The sequence below is a fragment of the Suricata suricatta genome, chromosome 1 (genome assembly GCF_006229205.1).
Source record: "Suricata suricatta isolate VVHF042 chromosome 1, meerkat_22Aug2017_6uvM2_HiC, whole genome shotgun sequence".
NCBI lineage: Eukaryota > Metazoa > Chordata > Mammalia > Carnivora > Herpestidae > Suricata > Suricata suricatta.
Genome location: NC_043700.1, coordinates 140802780 through 140825451, shown reverse-complemented (window position 1 = coordinate 140825451; position 22672 = coordinate 140802780). Strand labels below are relative to the sequence as shown.

At 33.8% G+C, this 22672-nt stretch overlaps 1 protein-coding gene across 1 annotated transcript; it reads right to left on the bottom strand.

The window, feature by feature from the left end:
• Positions 1–8046: 8046 nt before the first annotated feature.
• Positions 8047–22463, bottom strand: LOC115284844 (UDP-glucuronosyltransferase 2B31). The gene is made up of 6 exons (XM_029931339.1): positions 21729–22463; positions 17360–17508; positions 16021–16152; positions 13667–13754; positions 12610–12829; positions 8047–8554 (listed from the first exon to the last, which is right to left on the bottom strand). The coding sequence occupies exons 1-6, from the start codon at positions 22453–22455 to the stop codon at positions 8275–8277; spliced, it is 1596 nt and encodes a 531-aa protein (XP_029787199.1). The 5' UTR covers positions 22456–22463; the 3' UTR covers positions 8047–8274.
• Positions 22464–22672: the final 209 nt, after the last annotated feature.

Sequence of the window (22672 nt, the reverse complement as noted above, 5' to 3'; positions counted from 1 at the left end):
CATCTGACTTTGGCTAAGGTCATGATTTCATGGTCAGTGGGTTTGAGCCCCATGTCAGGCTCTATGCTGACAGCTCAGAGCCTGGAGCTTGCTTCAGATTTTTTGTCTTTCTCTCTCTCTCAAAAATAAATAAACATTAAAATAAATAAATTAGCAAAAAGTTTTAAAGGTTTATTCATGTTGTACCATGAATCAGGACTTCATTCCTTTTTATTTCCAAATAGTATTACATAGGATGGATATACTACCATTTGTTTATTCATCAGTTGATAAACATTTCTTCCTAACTTTTGATTATTAATAATTTGTTTATTAGCATTAACATAAAAATTTTGTGTGTACATGTTATCCTTTATATGGGTATATAGCAAGAAGTGGAATGGCTAGTTTATATTAATCTCTGTTTAACCTTTAAGGAATTTGCAAATTGTTTTCCAAAGTGGCTGTACCATTTTTAATTCCTGGTTGCAATATATAAGGATTTTAATAGTCCCACTTTTTTTGCCAAAACGTTTTATTGTCTTTTTATTTAAAGCTATGTTACTGGGCATGAAGTTGTATCTCATTGTGGTTTTCACTTATATTTCCCTGGTGCCTAATGATGTTGACTATATTTTTCATGTTCATTTTGTCATTTGTATATCTTCCATGTAGAAATTTGTCTTAGATACTTTACTCATTTTTTGATTGGGTTATTTTCCTATTATTGGGTTGTAGGAGTTCTTTATATGTTTTCAGTACAAGCTCATTATCAGACATGATCTGCAAATATATTTTCTAATTCTGTGGGTTGTTTTTTCACTTTATTGATGAGATATCCTTTGAAGCACAACAATTTTAATTTTGATGAAGTTCAACTAATACAAATTTAATTTGGTTGTTTGTGCTTTTGGTGTTTTACCTAAGAAACCATCGCTGAATCCAAGGTTACAAATATTACCCCCATGTTTTTTTTATTAAGAGTTTTAAAATTATTATTCTAAGTCTTACATTAGATTTTTGACCTGTTTTGAGTTAGTTTTTGTATATGGTTTGAGGTAGAGTGGTCCAACTTCATTCTTTCACATGTGTATCATTAATCCTTCCAGAAGGATTTATTCTGGATTTAAATCTATTGATCTATATATCTATTGCTATGCCTGTAACACACTCTTGTATACTGTAGATTTATAGTTGGCTCTGAAATCAGGAAGTGATTTAGATCTTCTTTAATGCCCTTCCACAATACTTTAGGGTTTTCAACAGTGTGAGTTTTTAATTTCCTTTGTTAATTTTCTTCCTAAGTATTTGATTCTTTTTGATGGTATTGTACATGGAATATTCTTAATTTCAGTTTGGAGTGATCATTGCAAAATGTATAGAAACTCAATTGCTTTCTGTATATTGATCTTGTATCCTGAACACTTGCTTAGTTTGTGTTTTGATATATTATTTTAGTGGCACCCTTAGATTTGCACTACATAAGATCATGTCATCTGCCAATAGAGGTAGTTTTACTTCTTCCTTTCAAATTAGGATTTATTTTACTTCACATTTTTGTCTAATGTCTTAGCTAGTACATAATACTACCTTGAATAGAAGTGAAGAGTATGGCTTTCCTTATCTTTTTCCTTATTTAAGAAAGGAAGCATTTAGGTCTTTCCAGTAAGTATGACGCTGGCATGGATTTTTTGTAGATGCCATTTTTCAGTTTGAGGAAACTCACTTCTATTCCTGATTTATTGACTATTCTTGTCATGAAGGTTGCTGGAGTACATAAAATAACAACAGTGAATTTATTTACATTTATTGAGATGATCACGCAGCTTTGTTTTTAATTCTATTTGTATGTGGTATTATACTAATTGAATCTTCAGATGTTAAAGCCACTTTGCATTCCTGGGATTAGTTCCATTTGTGTTTGTGTGTGTATAATTCTTCTTACATGGTTAAGGATTTGGTTTGCTAGCATTTTGCTGAGGGTTTTTAATATATATTCAAAAAGGATATTGGTCTGTACCTTTCTTGTGCTGTCATTGTTTGGTTTTAGGATCATGTTTTATTGAATGTATTTTCTGCTCTTATAGTTTTGGAGGATTTTAAAAAATAATTGATATTAATTTTTCCTTAAATTCTTGGTGAATCATTCAATGGATCCAGCGGGACCTAGGCTTTCCTTTGTGGTAATTTTTTGATTACTAATTCAATCCCTCTTTTTATTGCTGTTGTCATAAGTCTATTCAGATTTTCTGTTTCTACTTAAGTTCATTTCATATTCATGTCTACCTAGTAATTTGTCCATTTCACCTTCTTATCTCATTTGTTGGCATATAATTTCAGTGTTCTCTTATGATCCTTTTTATTTACCTAATGTTGGTAGTAATATCTCCAATCTCATTTCTTATTTTAGAAATTTGTCTTTTCTTTTTAGGTGTGTCCATCTAGCTAAAGGTTTATTAATTTTGTTGGTATATTGAAAGAACCAAATTTTTGTTCTGTTCTTTTGCTTTACTGTTTGTTATTCTCTATTTTTAGGTAGTTCAACTCTAATCTTTGTTATTTCCTTTCTTCTACTAGATTTGGGTTTTGTTTGCTTTTCTTTTTCTAGTGTCTGTGTTTTAAAAATATATTTTTCAGTTTTACTAAGAGACATTGGCATATAACACTGAAAGGTATACCACTTAATATTTTGGTGTTTGTATATATTATGAATTGATTACTATAAGTTTTGTTAACATCCATCACCTCATAGAGGTACAAATTTCTTTCCTTGTAATGGGAATTTGTAAGATCTAGTCTTTTAACAGCTTTCAGATATACAATAAAATATCATTCACTATAGTAAACATGTTGTATATAACATCCCCAGATATTATATTTATTATAACCAAAAGTTTGTACTTTTTGACCACCTTATCCCATTTCCCCCAAACTCCAGCTTTTATCTCTGGCAACCACCAGCTTGTTCTCCATTGCTACAAGTTCAATTTTTTTTTTTAATTTCACATACAAGTGAGATTATGTAATATTTGTCTTCTATGATTTATTTCACTTAGCATCACGCCCTCGAAGTCCATCCATGTTGTCACAGACAGCGGGATTTCTTTCCTTTTTTGACTGAATAATATTACTAGGTATATATCAATACACCACATTTTCTTTATCCACTCATGGCTGATGAATACTTAGAACGTTTCTATCTTATGGCTATTGTAAATAATGCGAAAGTAAACATAGGAGTGCAGGTATCTTTTTGAGATAGGGATTTTATTTCCTTGGGTGGCTGGGTCATATGATATAATTTTAATATTTTAAAGAACCTTCATAGTGTTTTCTGTGATGGCTGCACCAATTTATATTCCCACCAAAGTGCACAAGGGTTTCTTATTCTCCACATCCCTGCCAACAACTTGTTACCTTTTGTATTTTTGAAAACAGACACTCTATTAGGTGTTAGATGATATCTCATTATTTTGTTTCTGCATTTCTGTGATGATTAGTGATGTTGAACATCTTTTCATGTTCCTGTTGGCTATTTGTGTGTCTTCTTTGGAAAAATGTCCATTCAATTCCTCAATGCATTATTTTAATTGGATTGTTTGTTATTTTCCTATTGAGTTACATGAGTTCTTTACATATTTTCGATACTAACTGCTTATCAGGAATATCATTTGTAAATTACCTTTTCTTTGGTTGATGGTTTCCTTTGCTATGCAGAAGCCTTTTATTTTGGTATTGTCCCACTGGTTTATTTTGCTTTTGTTGCCTTTGCTTTTTGTGTTGTATCTAAAAAGTTATTGCAATATCCAATGTCAAGGAACTTATCTCCTATGTTTTCCTCCTAGAAGGCATATAGTTTCAGGTATCACATCTAAGTTTTAAATTCATTTTGAGTAAATTTTTGTGTATGGTGTAAGATAGGGGTCCAGTGTTCTTGTTTTGCATGTAGCTGTCCAGTTTCCCCACCAACATTTATTGAAAATAGTGTCCTTTCTCCATTGCATATTCTTGCCTTTTTTGTCTTAAATTAATTGACCATATATGTGTGAGTTTATTCCTGGTCTCTCTATTCTGTTCCATTGATCTATATGTCTGTTTTTATGCCAATATTATGCTGTTTTGATCACTATAGCTTTATAATATGATTTCAAATCAGGAGGTGTGATGCCTCTAGCTTTGTACTTGTTTTTCAATATTGCTTTCTCTATTTTGGGTCTTTTATGATTTCGTACAAATTTTAGGGTTTTTCTCCTTCTATGAAAATTACTAAATACTATTGGAAATTTGATAGGGATTGCACTGGATCTATAGATTGCTTTGGGTAGTGTGGACATTTTAACAATGTTATTTCTTCCAATACATGAGCATGAAATATCTTTCTATTTATTTGAGTTTTCTTCAGTTTCTTTCATTAGTCTCTTTAGTTTTCAGTGTACAGATATCTCACCTCCCTAGTTAATGTATTTAAGTATTTTTTTTGATGCAATTATAGATGAGGTTGCTTTCTTAATTTCTCTTTTTTAATAGTTTCATGGTTTTATTAACACAAATATGACATGCATATAAGCTGTGTATTCATTTTCTTCACTGTGCAGTGTGTTATTGGAATTCGTGACTCTGATGGTCAACTAGGCTGCTCTTTCCATAACGGCTTTACAGTTCTTGGAGGAGACATCGCGAACAATCTCTGCACAGTAAGATTTGCTGAACATCAGTGCATTTTGAGCTCCTTGATGTGGACTAGGAACTTCTGGAAGCCACTGGGCAGCATGTACTTTTCTTTCTTGTTGTTTCTGTAACCAACGTTGGACATCAAGATCTGGCCATCGAATCCTCTGTGCACCCTATTACCAATATCTCTGGGTTTCTGCCAGTTGCACTTAATTTTGACATATTGAATGTCTGGTGCCAGATGAACTTCTTTGCCCTCTTTTTAGTGATCTTGGGCTTCACCAGATGATGCCCAATAGGAGATGGCTGCCACTTTTTCAGGTAACACTGAGGAAGAGAGCTTAATTTTTCCTTCTGATAGTTGATGTTAGTGTGTAGAAGTGCAACTGATTTTTGTGTTTTGATTTTTGTATACTATAGCTTTACTGAATTCCTTTATTATCTCTGGTAGTTGTGTGTGTGTATATGTGTGGAGTTTCTGTGGTTTTCTATATATAATATTATGTCACCTGCAAATAGAGACAGTCTTAATCCTTCTTTTTCAATTTGGATTGTTTTATTTTTTCTTGCCTAATGCTATGGGAAGGACTGCCAGTATTATGTTAAATAGAAGTGGCAAGAATGGGTATCCTTGTCTTGCTCCTTATCTCAGAGGGGAAGTTTTCAGCTTTCACCTTGGAGTATCATCTTAGCTGTGAGATGGTCATAAATGGTCTTTATGTTAAGGTCCTCAGCTTGCTATTATTTTGTTGAGGATTTTAGCATCTATGTTATCAGGAATATTGGCCTCTAATTTTATTTTCTTATAGTGCTCTTGTCTGATTTTGGTTTCAGGATAATATGGGCCTCATAAAATAAGTTTGGAACTGTTCTATTTTTTGGAAAAGTTTGAGAAGGATTGGTATAATTTTTCTTTAAATGTTTGGTAGAATTTGCTAGTGAAGCTACCTGCTTCTGGACTTTTACTTGTTGGGTAATATGATTACTGTTTTAATTTGCTTACTGATAACTGGTCAATTCAGATTTTCTATTTCTTCATTATTCAGTCTTTGTAGGTTGTGTGTTTCCAGGAGTTTTCCTTTTGCTAGTAGGTTGTTCAAATTTTGGCATATATTTTTTCATAGTAGTCTCTTATGATCTGTCATATTTGTGTATTATCAGTTGTAATGTCTCTTCTTTAATTTCTAATTTTATTCATTTGAGTCCTTTCTATTTTTTCTCTGTAAATTTAGCTATAGGTTTTCTATTTTGTTCATCTTTTAAAAAAAATGGCACTTAGTTTCATTGATCTTTTCTATTGTCTTTTAGTTCTATTTCATTTATTTCTGCTCTGATCTTTATTTTCCTCCCTCTACTGATTTGAGTATGGTTTGTTCTTTTTCTAGTTTACTGAGATGCAAAAGTTAGTTTTTTTTTTTTAAATGTGGCATCTTCTTTTAAAGTTAATGTAGGTGTTATCCATGTTAACATCTCTCTAGAACTGCTTTTGCTGCATAAGTTTTCTTATTTTATATTTGTATTTTCATTTATCTGCAGGTATTTTTGATTTCCCTTTAATTTCTTCTTTGAGCCATTGGTTGTTTAGTATGTAGTTTAGTCTCTACATATTTGTGAATTTATCAGTTTTCTTTTTTGAAATGATTTCTAGGTTCTTAACTATGTAAGGAAAAACTTCCAGTCTTCTTCCTGTGTTTCTCCTTTACTCTTACACTACTATCATGCTAACCACACTTCTGATACTCCTGATCACCAAACATGTGTTTTGTTTTGCTTTTTACCATATCAAGAAATTTTCTGTGATGCCACCTGGGTGTCCTTGGATTTAATTCTGGCACCAGCTCCCTGGAGACAACATCAGATCTCACAGGTGGAGGACCCTTCTCCCATGAGATGTCACTTCAGACGACAATTACAAGTAGAACATACCCTGGTTACCCACAGCTTCTGTTCACCTTGGCTACAAATGATAAGTTTCCATGGCCTCCTCCCCTTTGAATTTGATTATCTGCTAGAATAGCTCACAGAATCCAGGGAAACAATTATGTCTATTAGTATATTAAAGAATGTAAGCAGCCAAATGAAAAGATACAAGACAAAGCCTGGGAGGGTTGGATTGTGGCAGAGTCTGTATTAATGGATTTGGGGTGTATCACTTCCCTAATCCGTGGACATGTTCTCCTGTCTGAAAGCTTTCTGAACCTTGTACTTTTGGGATTTGTATGAGGCTTCCTTGTGTAAGCACGATCACTATTAACTCCAGTTCTAGTCTCTTTCCCCTGTCTAAAGCAGTGGGGAGGGAGGTTGAAAGTTGCAAACTCCAATGATGCTGTAGTCTTTCTGGTGACCGGCTCCCACCCAGGAGTCCATCTAAAGTTACCTCATTAGAATATCAGATGCTTTTAGTGTTGTTATCACTTGGGTATATATAAGAGTTTTAGAAGCCCTGTGTCACGGACTGGGGTCAAAGACCAAATATTATAACAAGATGTTCTAGTGAACTTATCACTAAGGAATTTATAAGGGTTTTAGGGGCTGTCAGGAACTAGGAGTTAAGACCAATCTATATATTTCTTATTATTTCACAATACAATAATTCTGACACTTTTGGCCACCAAATCAAGAAAGTTGCTTGATATGCTTTCAATTTTCTTAAACTTGTTTAGACATTTTTGTGGCCTAACATATGATGTATTTGAAGAATATCCCAGAACGAAGGATCAAGTTTGGTGCTTCCTGGGCAGCTGCCACAAAAGCTGGCATGCCAGATATGTGTACAACCTTGTTCCAGTGAGGCCGTGGTATCCTGCAGTGGGCGAAAATTTGAACATGAAAATGGTGCCCACTGGCCTCCCTGGACTCCAGGGATGAGTGCAGTCTGTTACTAGATTTGTGCTGAATTTGAAGCCTAACCCTTGAGGAGTAGCTTTTAAAGTGCAAAAATAGTCCTCCTTTAGGGAAAGACTGGGTGATGGCATTTCTGTCTGCTGCCTCTGTGTTGAGCCTTGGGCTAACCAGGTAGTAAGACCTTACAAAGGCTGAATATGAGAGTGAATGCAACCAGGTGAATATTTAAAAAAGATTTTTTTGTGTTTATTCGTTTTTGAGAGAGGAGAGAGAGAGAGAGAGAGAGAGAGAGAGAGAGAGAGAGAGAGGGTGAATGGGGGAGGGGCAGAGAGGGAGGGAGACACAGAATCCGAAGCAGGCTACAGAATCTGAGCTGTCAGCACAGAGCCTGATGCGGGGCTTGACCTTGTGAACCACAAGGTCATGACCTGAGCCTGCTTAAGGGTCTTGTGTCCAGCCCAATGTTTGAAACACAATTAAGCTCAATAACTTTGTGTATGTGGGGGGGGGACTGATGATTTTGATTAAAATAATAAATTTCAATAAATATCATACAGTTTTACATTTATTTTATTTTGTTGTCAGTTTTTCTGTTGGCATGACATATTTCTAATTCTTAAATAGGAAGTGTATCCCTTGAAAGCAAATTTTGATCTGAGAAGCTAAGTTGTGAAAAGTCATTTTCTCACAGGCGGAAGGAAACCATACATAACAGCTTCTTTCTAGAACAAACTGGAGGAATCTCATGTATGAGGCACCAGCTTGAGGCCTCAGATGCAACTACTCCTTTTTCTCCTTCTTTCCCATTTTTGCAAACTTCTGGCAACAAAACAGACAGCATTTTGTGGTGACCAATATCGCAGTGGCCACACAGGCCAACAGGAACGCAATCACATCTAAAGAGTGGTACTGGACCCAGGTGAGGTCATGGGAGGCTGGCCGCAGGTGTTTGGCGCCTTTGTGGCGCATGACAAACTCTATCCAGAAGACTGCTCGATCCAGGGGCTTTGTAGGCTGATCGTGGTGAATTCTTGACAACCTCATCGCATTCTCTTTATAGCTAAAGGAGAAACATAAAGATATCACCATCGAAAGGAAGTTAAATTGCCTAATCATATCCTTTCCATGAAAGGTTTTTGAGAAGTGTCATTGAATGATTCAAAGTAAATGTCATAGAATTACAGAAGTCGTGTGTTTTTTATTTGGGTCCTCATAGGAGATTTGGCTTTTAAAGTGGAATTTTCCAATTGACAAATATTTTAAAATGTGAAACTGGAGGTTAAGTTGGGAGAGTTTAATTTTTTTGAACAGAGAAAATGATATGAGCCATGGTAAGAGCTAGAGCTGAGCTGGTGGAAGTGAACTTCTAGAATGATCCTCATGAAGTAGTCAAGGGAATGTGTCAGGGTGAGATGCCACCTCGCCAGTCCCTGGGCTTCCATCCTTCTACTCTCTACTCTCTCTTTTCCATCATGTAGCCAGTCTGATTTTTGAAAAAGACATCAGATCATGACACTCCCCTGCTCCAAATTTCCATCTGGCTTCTCATCCCATCTAGAATAAAATCCAAATATGGAATTTTCACTATTGGATCTTAACAGGAACAAGCTTCTGTCAATCTCCTGTCACCTTGTCCCATGCAGACTCCGCTGTAGTCACACTTGCCTGCCAGCTGTTGACTGGAGTTGCCAAACATGTTCTCACCTCAGCACCCTTGCACTTTCTGTTCTCTCTGTCTCTCTGCTGGATGCTCTTCCCTGCAACACCCCAAGGCTGCTTTAATCTCTTGATGGATCTCCCAGCTTTGTGTCCCATCTCAGAGACGCTTTTCCTGGCCACATGATTATAGCACCTGTTGACATTTGTTCTGTTGTGTGTGTGTGTGTGTGTGTGTGTGTGTGTGTGTGTATTTATTTTGCTATTTGAAACCTAGACTTTGAAAACATGTTATATTTTCCATAATAAACATTTAAGTATATTACATAAGAAAGATGCACATCATCTAAGTGACTAGCTCATAAATTCAAACTTAGCTAGAAAATTATTGTGAAGTGTAGGTAATAATGTACCTCCTACTAAGGTACTGGTTTAGGGTATCATGAGCTACCGAGAAGCATGCCGTCTTCCCTGACCATTTTAGTCACTATTCCCTTCCCCGAATTAACTACTGTCCTAACATATATATAATTTATATATAATTTTATTAATTATATATTAGAATAATAAAGTAGTGTTATATATTGAAATAATAAAATAGTCTTCATTTCCTTTTGTTTTTTTGTTGTGTGTGTAACAGATGTCGGTTAATCCTGTTGAGATATATATAGTACTCCATTGTATGGCAATGCCACAGATTATCTGCTTATTTAATGGTCACTGGACATCTGTATTAATTTTTCTGGCCAATATTTCTGATACTGTCATAAAAATCTTGTGTATTTATTTTTATTTACATGTTTGCACAGTTATGTTCATATGCATGTAGAAGTGGAATTACTGTGAAGATGGTATATTTATGATCATGATTTATTTATTGACAGAATTATGTAGAAGCATATTGCTTAACTTCCAAAATTTAGAGATATTTTAGTTAACTTTCTTTTTGATGATTTCTAAGTGAATTCCATTAAGGCTGGACAATATACTTTTGATGATTTATATCTTTTCAACTTGATCTTGGTTTATGTATGGCCCAGCATATGGTTAATTCCAGTATCTATTCCATTCTTCTTATTCTTTTTTTAATGTTTATTTATTTTTGAGAGAGACAGAGTGTGAGCTAGGGAGAGACAGAGAGAGAGGGAGACCCAGATCCTGAGCAGGCTCTAGGCTCTGTGGTCAGCACAGAGACTGATGTGTGACTCAAACTCATGAACTAGGAGATCATGACCTGAGCTGAAGTCGGATGCTGAATCGACTGAGTCACCCAGGCACTCCAATATCTATTCCATTTCTTGAAAAATATGCATTATTTGTTGTTTTACATATAATGATATATATATCTGTCATATGTATATATATATGTATATGTATGTATGTGTGTGTGTGTGTGTGTGTGTGTGTGTGTGTCAGACAGGTTGCATTTTTAAATTGTTCTTCAAAATGTTTTGGTATTCATTATTTTGTCATCTTTTTCTATCTTATTGAGAAAGATGTTTATAAACTCAATGTTATGACCAAAGATTTTATAGATTTGTTTGTTCTTTTGTCTCCTTTTGCTGTATTTTGATGTCTTATTAGTAGGTGTCACCAACTGGTAATTTGTATTGTTTTGAAGGAATGATCTATTATCATTATGGAGTACTTAACCTTTAGGTTCAGTTGTCATTCTGGACTACTGTGTTTGGTACTAGTGTAGGTACAACATCTTTCTGTGGTCACTGCAAAAACAGATGATTTCCTACCTTCCTACTTACAATCTTCTTGTACATTTCTATTTGAACATGTATTATAAACAGTATATAGTTTTTAAAATGCATCCTGATAATCTTTGTCTTGAATGATTTAGTCTGTTTAGATTTAATGTAATTACTGGAATATTTATGCTTTCATCTCCTATATTATTCTCTGTTTCCTCTTTATATGTTCAACCTGCCTTATATTTCTTACTTGTTTTAAAGTATTTTTATTATTTAATTGTTTCACCATTTTCTTCTCAATAATACATTTTTAGTATTTCTTTAAATGATACCTTCTTAATGTAATAATAATGCTTGTAGTGGTAGTAAATGCTGAATTCATGGTTGCTGTGATAGGCACTACAAACTCTGTCACATTATTTTTCTCTAAAATATAGAGCATTTTAATATTTATCTTATTATACTTAAAAACTTTGATGGTTCAGAGGACACAGTCAAGAAAATGAAAAATCAATCCAACTACAATGGGAGAAAATATTAACAAACCATTCATCCTCTATAACACATAAGGAATTCTTTAATGAGACAATCAAATTTTAAAATTGTCAAGAATTGGAATAGACATTTCTCTAAAGAGGATATGTAAGTGGTGAGAAGTATATGAAAAGATGTTTAGTAACTTTGTCTCTAAAGGAAGTACAAATCAAGACCACAAGGAGAGAACACTTCACAACCAGTAGGATGGCTCTAATAAAAAAGATGATAGCAAGTATTGGCAATGATGTGGAGATCTTGGGTCTCCCATATGCAGCTGGTGGAAATGTAAAATGGTGCAATTTATTTGGACATCAATTTGGCAGTTTCTCATAGACTTAACATATGACCCAGCACTTCTACCCCTTGATGTCTACCCAAAAGAAAGGAAAACTTTTTTTCACATGTGTACTGATATTTATAATACCTAAATGTGGAAATAACCAAAATGTTTATGAACTAGTTAATGGATACATAGATGTAGCATATCCATACCTTAGAATATTATTTAGCAATACAAAACTGCCACATGAATGAAACTCAAAAACATGCTAAGTGGAGGAAGCCACATGCAAAGGGCCATATGGTGTGTGATTCCATTTGCCTGAAATATTTATAATACAGTAATTTATAGGAACAGAAAGTAGATTAAATGTTACATAAAGCTGGGGGAATGGTGAGTGACTTCTAAGGCATATGTGATTTTTTGCTGGACTAATGAAAATGTCCCACACTTAGATTATGGTGATGGTTCCATAATTCTATAACACACTACATTTGATTTTTATACTTTAAATTATGTGCTACATAAATTACATATTTTAAAATATATTAAAATAATCAGTTTTTGAACAAAAAGATTTATAGTTTTGGAAATTTTTGGTCCTGAATTGAAATAATTTACTTAACTTCAAGTTCTTCATTCCTTCATTCTATGGGTTCTATCATATTTTTAAAAAATGTATTCTTCTTACAGTTACCTGTATAACGTTTGCATTTATTCATGTAGAAAATTGTTACACTAGTTGGTTACTCATTAAATTAATGGGGCTAAAATGCAACATTGAAATAAGTGTCAGGTTGAAAATAAATAGGTTTAAGATCAATTAAATCATGTTAGAATTTCAAAATTAGCCTCTTAAATATAGGATGAAACTCATACTCGTTGTCGACAAAAAACCTATCTATAAATAGAATCTTTTAAAAAAATGGTAATACTCACGAAGGGTCATTAATGATTGTCCTCAACGCAGTGAGCAAGTCTGTACTAGACATTGTGTGGAAGTTCAATCTGACCGCTGCTCCCCTGGCCTTAATGTGAGCAATGTTATCAGGTTGATCCGCAAACAAAGGAATGCCCACCATGGGGATCCCATGATAGATCGCCTCATAGATGCCGTTGGTTCCACCATGAGTTATAAAGGCTTTGGTTTTTGGATGACCTGGGCAATTGGATGAATCACAGTACATTACTGGGTGTAAGTATTAGAAATAAAATGAGATTTGGGCAACATAAGACACATATTATTATGCATATGAAATGGCATTAAAATATCTTTCAGATCCTAAAGCAAGAAGTACATAAATCTGCTGGAGAGGTAAATGAAAATTGGTCTGGTGCTTGTGATTTGAAAAATGAATACAGGATTGTTGGATAGACAAATTGAAAGAGAATATTCTGTATAAAGAACAGCATGTGCAGAAAAAAAGTAAAGGAGGTAGCATGTTAGAACATATTCTCTTAAAGAAACAGTAAAATCACCAAGTTTAACATGTAGGTGTCAAGGCAGCAGCAAATATGACAGTGGTGCCTCAAATCAGGGGAAGAAGACTGCACCTTATCATGAAATGTGTTGTTACTTCAAAAAAGATTATAAGTATTTTCCTAGAGAACATGAAGAGTCACTGGTAATGAAAGAGAGGCTTTTATTTTTCAGTGGTACTAAATATTTATGCAGAAGGAGAAAGGATTGGAATAAGATGGGAGAATTAGGAGACCCAGTGATGATTTGGTAGTAATTAAAAAATGATCTGTGAGAAGTAATTATACTTGAAATAAAGACACTTTGATTCTGGCCATAAGGAATGTGACTGTGTATAATAACATGCCAACTGTTGTATCATATTTTTTTTCACCCTAGGACTGCAAAATAAATGTAAGGAAATTAAGTTTTATTTTTGAGTTTTTCAATAATAAATGCTCAATAAATTTGCTTCTTGGTGAACCATTATCATTTTGCTTAGAGTTACTTTCAATTGAGTGGTTTCCAGATTCTTACCAAGAAGGTCATTCTGGGGGATCCAATTATACAGCCGAGTATTTGGCCCTAAGGTGTCTGGTTTCTTGCCTTCATATCTCCACAGAACCTGTTGAAGGAAATACCTTATTTCATGGGTTGAACGTTAAAGTTATAACGCATTACTGTTTTAATGAAATTAAGAGATAATCTAGTTAAACACCTTTGATTGATAAGCGATAAGGACAAAAGATATTAAAAATGAGAGAACTAAAACATTGGTATAATAAGAATACCCACATTTTGTTACTTATTTTTATATTGAAGTATGAATGTAATAATATTTTGCACAGAGATTTGACAAATGAGATTATCACTGATAAATTCAAATATTTAAGACATTTTTAGGCAGTTATAATTCTAGTGCAGACAAAAAGGAAATTACTAAGATATACACATTTGTTTTGTTTTACCTATTATACTTTCAGTTTCCAATGTAATATTAATCTATTTATTTCTTTTTAAGTGTTACAGAAGGGAGTTCACTTGTATCTACTTGTTCCATAAGTTATTTTATTAGAGGTTTACATCTTTTGATATATGAAAAAGCTAACTATGCAATCTGCTACTTGTGAGAAATAAATAAGTCTGCTTAATAATAATTTATTAATAGAAATAGTTTCTCCTTGGTACATTTATTTTCTTTTAGATTATTAATTGTTAAGTACTACTTCCAAAAAGAAAGGTAATTTCTTACATGAATTCAGACTATTATTACTATTTCTTGGTTTGGAAGTTTTTTAGAATGGAGAAAGAGGAGCCTGTTGGCACTTAATAAATAACAGTGTAGCTGTTGAAAAAAATCCCAAACTGTGATGATGCTAAATTTTGTTTAGCTAATTATTATTAGCACTTCAGTGATACATTACAGAGTACTGACAGCATTGGTTACTATGTGATCCATACCCAAGCAATTTCCATTCCCAGTACCAAAATAGATTCTGATTTTATAATTCCCCAGCAACCCTCTTAAACTGGATTATAATTTATATAAGTTGGCATATATTTGCTATGTGAATATTAAAATAACTTTGGATATTAAGCAAAAAATTAGCATAAAGAGAAACTATCGGTACACTAAAAAGTACTTCACAAATACCCAAAAACTCCCAAATGTGTTCTATATATTGAAAAGTAATTTGCTATTATAGTTTATGTAGAAAGAGACATCTGAAACTTTCCCATGTTAGGCTTGCCTCCTTAATGTATTTCCTTCTCTGCTCTCAGTCAGGAGGAGTTATTATCCTTAGGTTAGAGTCCTTTCAGAACCATGTACTTTAAAGCATGGGGTCACCTTGACAGGTGGGCCCATCTTCCCCCTTTTCATAGATTTTTTTTTTTATCACTCTTAATAGCCCACTCCAGCAGGTATGTCAGTTTTTCTCTCTGGGTAATTCATCTTGGCTGCATGAACGCCTAGACATAGCTTGGTGAGGCCTGGCCATCCTTTCTCTGAACAACACACTGAATAGTCCTACTGCAAAATTAGGGGAAGAAAAAGAAACCTAGATTATCTGGCAAGCTTAAACTGCATGATGCTTTTCAGATGTTTATCAACTCCTGTTTAACATAGCTGTTTAAATTTAACTTGTTTCTGAGAACATCTATGAGGTATTCAGTGACCTCAGAAATCCAGAAAGGAAAAAGAGCAAATGACAAGACAGAATTGGTGATTTCTGTACCTGCCCACAATACATTATCATACCAAACATTACACTGTACCTTCTTTCTTTCTTTCTTTTTTTTTCTCTCTTTCTTTCTCTTTTTAATTTTTCTTTCTCTTTCTTTCTTTCTTTCTTTCTTTCTTTCTTTCTTTCTTTCTTTCTTTCTTTCTTTCTTTCTTTCTTCTTTCTTTCTTTCTTTCTTTCTTTCTTTCTTTCCATCATCTATATTTGATTTCAATGTTTAGTTTTTTATTTTAATGTTTTTTATTTATTTGAGAGGGACCGTGTGTGCAGGGGAGGGTCAGAGAGAGAGGGAGACATAGAATCTGAAGCAGGCTCCAGGCTCTGAGCTAACTGCCAGCACAGAGCTTGACGCGGGGCTTGAACCCACCAACCGTGAGATCATGACCTGAGCCGAAGCCGGACGCTCAACCCACTGAGCAACCCAGGTGCCCCAATGTTTGATCTCAATGTTAATGCCAAAGTTATTATCAATCAAAACACCTTCTGTACTACTTTTGCCTATGCCATATATATTTTAGTATGAACTCATATCTGAGAAAAATTGAGGCTATCAAAATGGTTTCCATGTCATGAAGAAAACGGTAATCACATCCTTTACAGAGTTTGACTCATTAAGTAGTTGTATACAATTAAGTTACTTTATCTAACCTTTTGTGGAATCTGGGCAAGGGCTGATGCAATCATGTTGGCTCTTTCCTCTGATATGTTACTGACCATTGACCCTAGAGTAAACACCACAATACCATTTTCTCCAGAGCTCTGGACAAACTCTTCCATTTCCTGTGAAGAAAGAATTTGCCCCATCACAAAAAAGGAACAGCATAGTAAGCACCACTGAAAGAACTACAAACAGCTAAAGAGAAATACTAAATATTATCAGGAATTATTAGAGTAATGCCTGTTTTATCTTTAAATTGTGGTAAAATACACATAAAATTTGCCATTTTAATTATTCCTGAATATGCAATTAAATATTATCTTTATGTACATTATTGGGAAACCACTTACCAGAACTTTTTTAACTTGTAAAACTGGAACTCTATACCCATTATATAATAATTCCAAAGTCCCTCCTTCACCATTTTTAGCAGCAATCATTTTATATTGTATTTCTATGAATTTGACTGTTCTGAATACTCATATCAATGGAATCATACAGTATTTGTCTTTTTTTGATTGCCTGCTCTCACTTTGTGTAACATCCTCAAGCTTTCCCATGTTGGAGTATGTGTTAGGATTTTCTTATATTTTTCTGACTAATATTCATTCCATTGTGAATTTATCTGTTGATGGACACTTATGTTGGACTGAATAGAACTTTTACTGATTTTACCTCAGGCTTTAGACCTTGTGAAATTTATCATATACACCTAAACATTTTGCAGTTAAAATCAATGTTGGGTTAACCATCAGATAAGATCTTAGTTTCAACTTGTTGCCAATCAGAAGGCAGACAAGCAAGATGTTGAAGAGCTCACTGAATAATTCAGTATGGAGTGCTTGTTTTTCAATTCTGTCTTAAAGAGATGATAGCAACTTAAAACATATTACATTTTTGCTTTCTTTAGTAAATGATATCATCCTATATGCTAACAGTATTCTTTGGCAATTTTATACTATGGTCTTTATTAAATATGCTGAATTTATGATTCTTATTGTATACATAGCATAGATTTTTCTGTGCCCAACTTTTCAGTCAGCTGTAATGTTGAGAACCACAGATCTTTACTGAGATTTTTTCCCTAGCCTTGGTGAAAAGAAAAGCACATGCCCTAATTGACTAAGCAAAACTTTTCATGCTCTAAGATGTCAAACTTTGGGATCTCAGGTGAGGAACTGTGCAAATGTTGGAGTGATGGCAAGTAAACAGTAAATTTTCCTGCAGATATTGTTGGGGAACCCCAACATATTGTTGAATAATGATCTTCTTAAGGTAGAATACTGGTGAAGTGCCTCAGAGGAAATAAAAGAAATAGGAACTTGTTACCCTAGGCAGGGGTTTGGCAGGTTTGCAGTGGAGGCCTCCAACAAATTTGAAATGTGGCAGGACTGGGTGAGGAAAGTCAAAATCCCAGTAGGTTCGAATGAGCCATATTTCAGCTTTTCTCATTAACTCAGAAAATGTAGTGGGTCTTCCTGAAGGGAAAAAAGGAAACATCAATAAGATTAGGATATTTTTTAGAGGGGAATAATTTATACTGACATATTGATCTATTGTAGTAATGGACAATAAAATTACAATTTCCATTTTTCTAGCCTTAATGTTCTACAAACTTGTAAATGATTTTGTAAAAATTAATTCCTTTATATTATATTTCTGTTCAATATACAATGCAATTAAAATAATCTATTACTTTTTTCCTTATGTTGCCATATTTACTTTATTTTGCATTAAAATCTTGACATAATATATAAAGATTTTTCTAAAATAAAAAAATTATCCGGCTTCTAAAAAAATAAGAGAAAGGATAAAAACTATATAATCATTTTCATATTTGCAGAAAAAGCATTTGACTAAGCACAACATCCATTCATGATAAAAACCCTCAACGAAGTTGATTTAGAGGGAACATACCTCAACAAAATAAAGGCTTTCTATGGAAAACCGACAGTGAACGTCATACTCAATGGGGAAAATCTGAGAGCTTTTTCCTAAGGTCAGGAACAAGATAAGGATATCCACTCTCACCACTTTATTCAACACAGTACTAGAAGTCCTAGTTACTGCAATCAGACAACAACAACAAAAAATAAAGGGCATCCACATTGGTAAAGAAGTAGTTATAATTTTCAATATTTGCAAATGACATGATATCATAGAGAGAAAATCCTAAAGACTCCACCAAAAAGCTACTAGAACTGAAATGAATTCATTAAAGTCACAGGGTACAAAATGATTGTACAGAAATCTGTTGGGTTTCTATATCCTAATAATAAGGCAGAAGAAAGAGAAATTAAGAAACAATCCTGTTTGCAATTGCACGAAAAATTATAAAGTACCTAGGAATAAACTTAACCAAAGAGGTGAACAATATGTGCTCTGAAAACTATAAAAACACTGATGAAAGAAATGACAAAGACACAAAGAAATGGAAAGATATTCCATGCTGATGGATTGGAAGAACAATGTTAAACTGTCTACACTACCTAAAGCAATCTACAGATTTAATGTAATCCCTATCAAAACACCATCAGCATTTTTCCAGAGCTGGAACAAACGATTCTATAATTGTGTGGAACTACAAAAGACTCCAAATAACCAAAGCAATTTTGAAAAAGAAAAAATTGGAGGTATCACAATTCCTGACTTCAAGTTATACTACAAGGCTGTAGTAAACAAAACAGTATTGTATTGACACAAAGACTGACACATAGATCAATGGAACAGCACAGAAAATCCAGAAATGAACCCACAATTATTTAGTCAATTAATCTTTGACAAAACAGGGAAAAAATATCCAATGGGAAAAAGTCTCAACAAATTATGTTGGGAAAACTGGATAGTTACATGCAAAATATAAAATTAGACTGCTTCCTTATGCCACACACAAAAATAAATTCAAAATAGATTAAAGATCTAAATGTGAGACCCAAGAAGATAAAAATTTTCGAGGAGAGCAAAGGCAGTAATGTGTTGGACATCAGCAGTAGGAATATTTTTCTAGGTACGTACATTTCTCTAGATGTTTTCCTGAGGCAAGGGAAACCAAAGCAAAAATAAACTATTGGGACTATATCAAAATAAAATAAACCTTCTGCACAATGAAGGAAACAATTAAGAAAACTAAAAGGCAACTTACTGAATGAGAGAAGATATTTGCAAATGACATACAAGGAAGCATTAGTTATCCAAAATATATAAATAATTTGTACAACTCAACATCCAAAAACCAAATAATACAATAAAAAAATGGACAGAATACAAAAACACACATTTCTCCAAAGAAGAGATACAGATGACCAACAGACATGAAAAGGTGTCCGACATTACTTATCGTCAGAGAGATACAAGTCAGAACAACAATGAGATACCACTTCACACCTTTCAGGATGGCTAAAATAAAAAAACACAGACCAATGTGGAGATTTCTCAAAAATTTAAAAATAGAACTACCTAAAATCTAGCAATTGCACTATTTACCCAAAAATACTAATTCAAAGGGATACATGTATGCATATGTTTATAGAACATTATCTAGAATAGCCAAATGTGGAAACAGCCCACGTGTTCACAGACTTGAATGGATAAAGAATGATCTTGCAATTTGCAATGACACGGATGGAGCTAGAGAGTATTATGTTAAGTGAAATTAAGTCAGGGAAAGACCAATACCATATGATTTCACTTATGTATGGATTTAAGAAATGCAACCAACGAAGGACAAAAAGAGAGAGGGAGAAAACCAAGAAACAGACTCTTAACGGTAGAGAACAAAGTTCTGAGTATCAGAGAGGAGGTGAATGAGGGGGGTGGGTAAAATAGATGATGGGAATTAAGGAGTGCACTTGTCATGATGAGGACTGAGTGATGTATGGAATTGTTGAATCACTGTATTTTCACTAGAAATGAACCTAACACCATTTGTTAACTATACTGGAATTTAAAAAAAATTAATAGAAAAAAAGAGTAAGTAGGTAAGTAACTAAATAAATAAGCAAAAAAAAAAAAAAAAAAAAAAAAAACCCAAACTCAACAACAAACCCCACACCAAGTAACAGATAGAGGAGATATGAGTAATATAATGTGAATATACTAGGGAATTTTCTGAAAGGGTTTTGGAATAATTTAGCCAAAAAAGTTTAAAACTGTGGGTTAATAATGCACACACACACAACACATATATGTTGCAAACATGTATAATGATGCAAATATGTACTTACACATATATGTTTTCATATTTATATATAAAAGACAAAGTGGAAGAGGCTCATTTCTAACATCACAGTAGTACCTTCACAATCATAAACAATTATTAAGCCTAAGCAGTATCAAATGAAACATGCACTTGTTTACTCTGAAATGCTGCAAAAATAACAGATGCAAATGTAAACAACTATTTGAGCTCTCCAATCAGTTAACCAATGGAAACACCTTTCTCTAGAATCCTGGGTAATTTCTATAATTTAGCAAGTTATTTCTTGACCCTAGATTTCTCCCAAGGAAACTGAGATTTTGATTCCTTGTGCTTACCATTGCAGTTGGTTCATATTAGGAGCTTAATAATATCTGTATTAAATAATATTTGCAAATAACAGAATATTTTCATCAAGTATAGAAATACATACATAAGCTGTTAACTTTGCTCATTTTGTCTTTAATGGAGTGACGTAGTTGTATGTATGTTTACCCTTCACCAAAATTTTAGGCCTTTAAACATGATTTGTAAGTCCTTGTGAAAGAACGTGTAATCATTAGAAACTTCATATTATAGGTTTCTGAGTCTGGAATAGAGCCACCATATCTTCCAATTGTGAAGGAATCTTTCAGATAATGTGACAAAACACTTTAATTTTTAAATGAGGAAAGTGAGGAGAAACAAATGGAAATAATGTCCATAGGCAATTGTGATAGAAATATGGAACTCCTCAATCTACACGACTGCTTACATCAAGATAGTGACATTTCTAATGCATTTTTTTAAAGATGGAAAAAGTATAATAAAATGGATATATAGAAAATAGGTGCAGCAGAGAGGACTTTTAAAGCACTACTCTAATAGTGGTGGACACCTGTCATTATAAATTTGTTAAAACCCATAGAATGTACAACACCAAAAGTGAACTCTATTGTAAACTATGGACTTGTGATGACAATAATGTGTCAATATAGGTTCATCAGTTGTAACGAATGTACCATTCTGGTGGGAAATGTTGATAACAGGGGAACTTATGTGTGTGTGCGGGGACAGGGATTATATGGGAAATCTCAATTCAATACGCTGTGACTTAAAATTGTTCTAAAAAATAAAGTATATCGTAATTAATATTTTCACCCTGTATTTAAAAAACAAAGGAAGGATTAAACACTTTACCCCAAAAAAGTAAAAAAAAAATATTAAACTTAAAAGCAAACAAATAATAGATATGTCATTGCTTCAAGAAATCTTCAGTGCCTTGGTCTGTGGTTATTGACTTCCTGGAGTGTAATGTACTAATACTGGACCACAGGTTCAAACTGACGCTGTTGTATAAGTCTTTCCATAATACTGGTGAGATTGAGGATTGAGAGATCATTTTATATTTTTATTTCATCTTTTCACTTATAAAAGACAACTTCCTCTGACTTTATGCAAACATACCTTCTGAGGCACTAGGAGAATTAAGACATCATACCACCAGTTAAAAATATGACTTACCTAGTACTTCACTGTAAAATTGATCCCACCTCTTCTCATCCAATGTTTGGAACCAAAAGTCAAAATAAAGAACATATAACATATTTTTGACTCTCTCCATGAATGTCATTTGATCACTTAATTCTGACATAATAACAGGTACATAGGATGGAGGAAGAGGAAGTCCCCCTCTATACTTTTCAAACGTGTAGCCTGGAGAGAAGCGGAGACTGTACACTAAAGGTACTTTAAATAGCTCAGCTAGCAGCTCACCACAGGGTCCAATGGCATCTGCAAGGATGACATCAAACTTTGATTCTTTTAGTTTTGTCATGAGTTTCTTGTTCAACACTACATCTTTACAGAGCTTTTCAATGCAGTGGGAATATTCCCAAAAGACTTCTTGCAATTGTGAAAAATATGCCCAAAATGTATCTATTGGTATATCGTAAATCCATTTCTTGATTATTTTTCTGATGAAAGTCTCAAAATCACCCTTCGGTAAATGCGCATGATAAATCTCATACTTGATAGGAGATGGTTTGCTTGGATCAACAAGAACGGAACTTGAAGATGTCAGAACAGTCACTTCATGACCTCTTTGGACAAGTTCATCCAGGATTGTCTTTATATTGATCCAATGGCTATATTCTGTGGGCCACACCAGCACCTTTCCACAGCTCCCAGAGCTAAAGTAGCAACTCAGATGTAGCAGAAGCAGAACTGAAATCCATTTCATAGACATCATAGTGGAAAGAAAGCAATGCTTCTTTTCAAATTCCTGTTTCCTTCTACCTTCACTTGTTCTAATATCCATGGAGAAATCAATCAAAAAGTTAAATTATAACGCTTACATTCAAAGTAAATACATCATATGAACAGTCAGAGCATTTGGATGGCAAGTGGAAAAAACCAAAGGCAGATTACTTCATTGGTATACACACGTGCTTAATGTCTGTTTGATG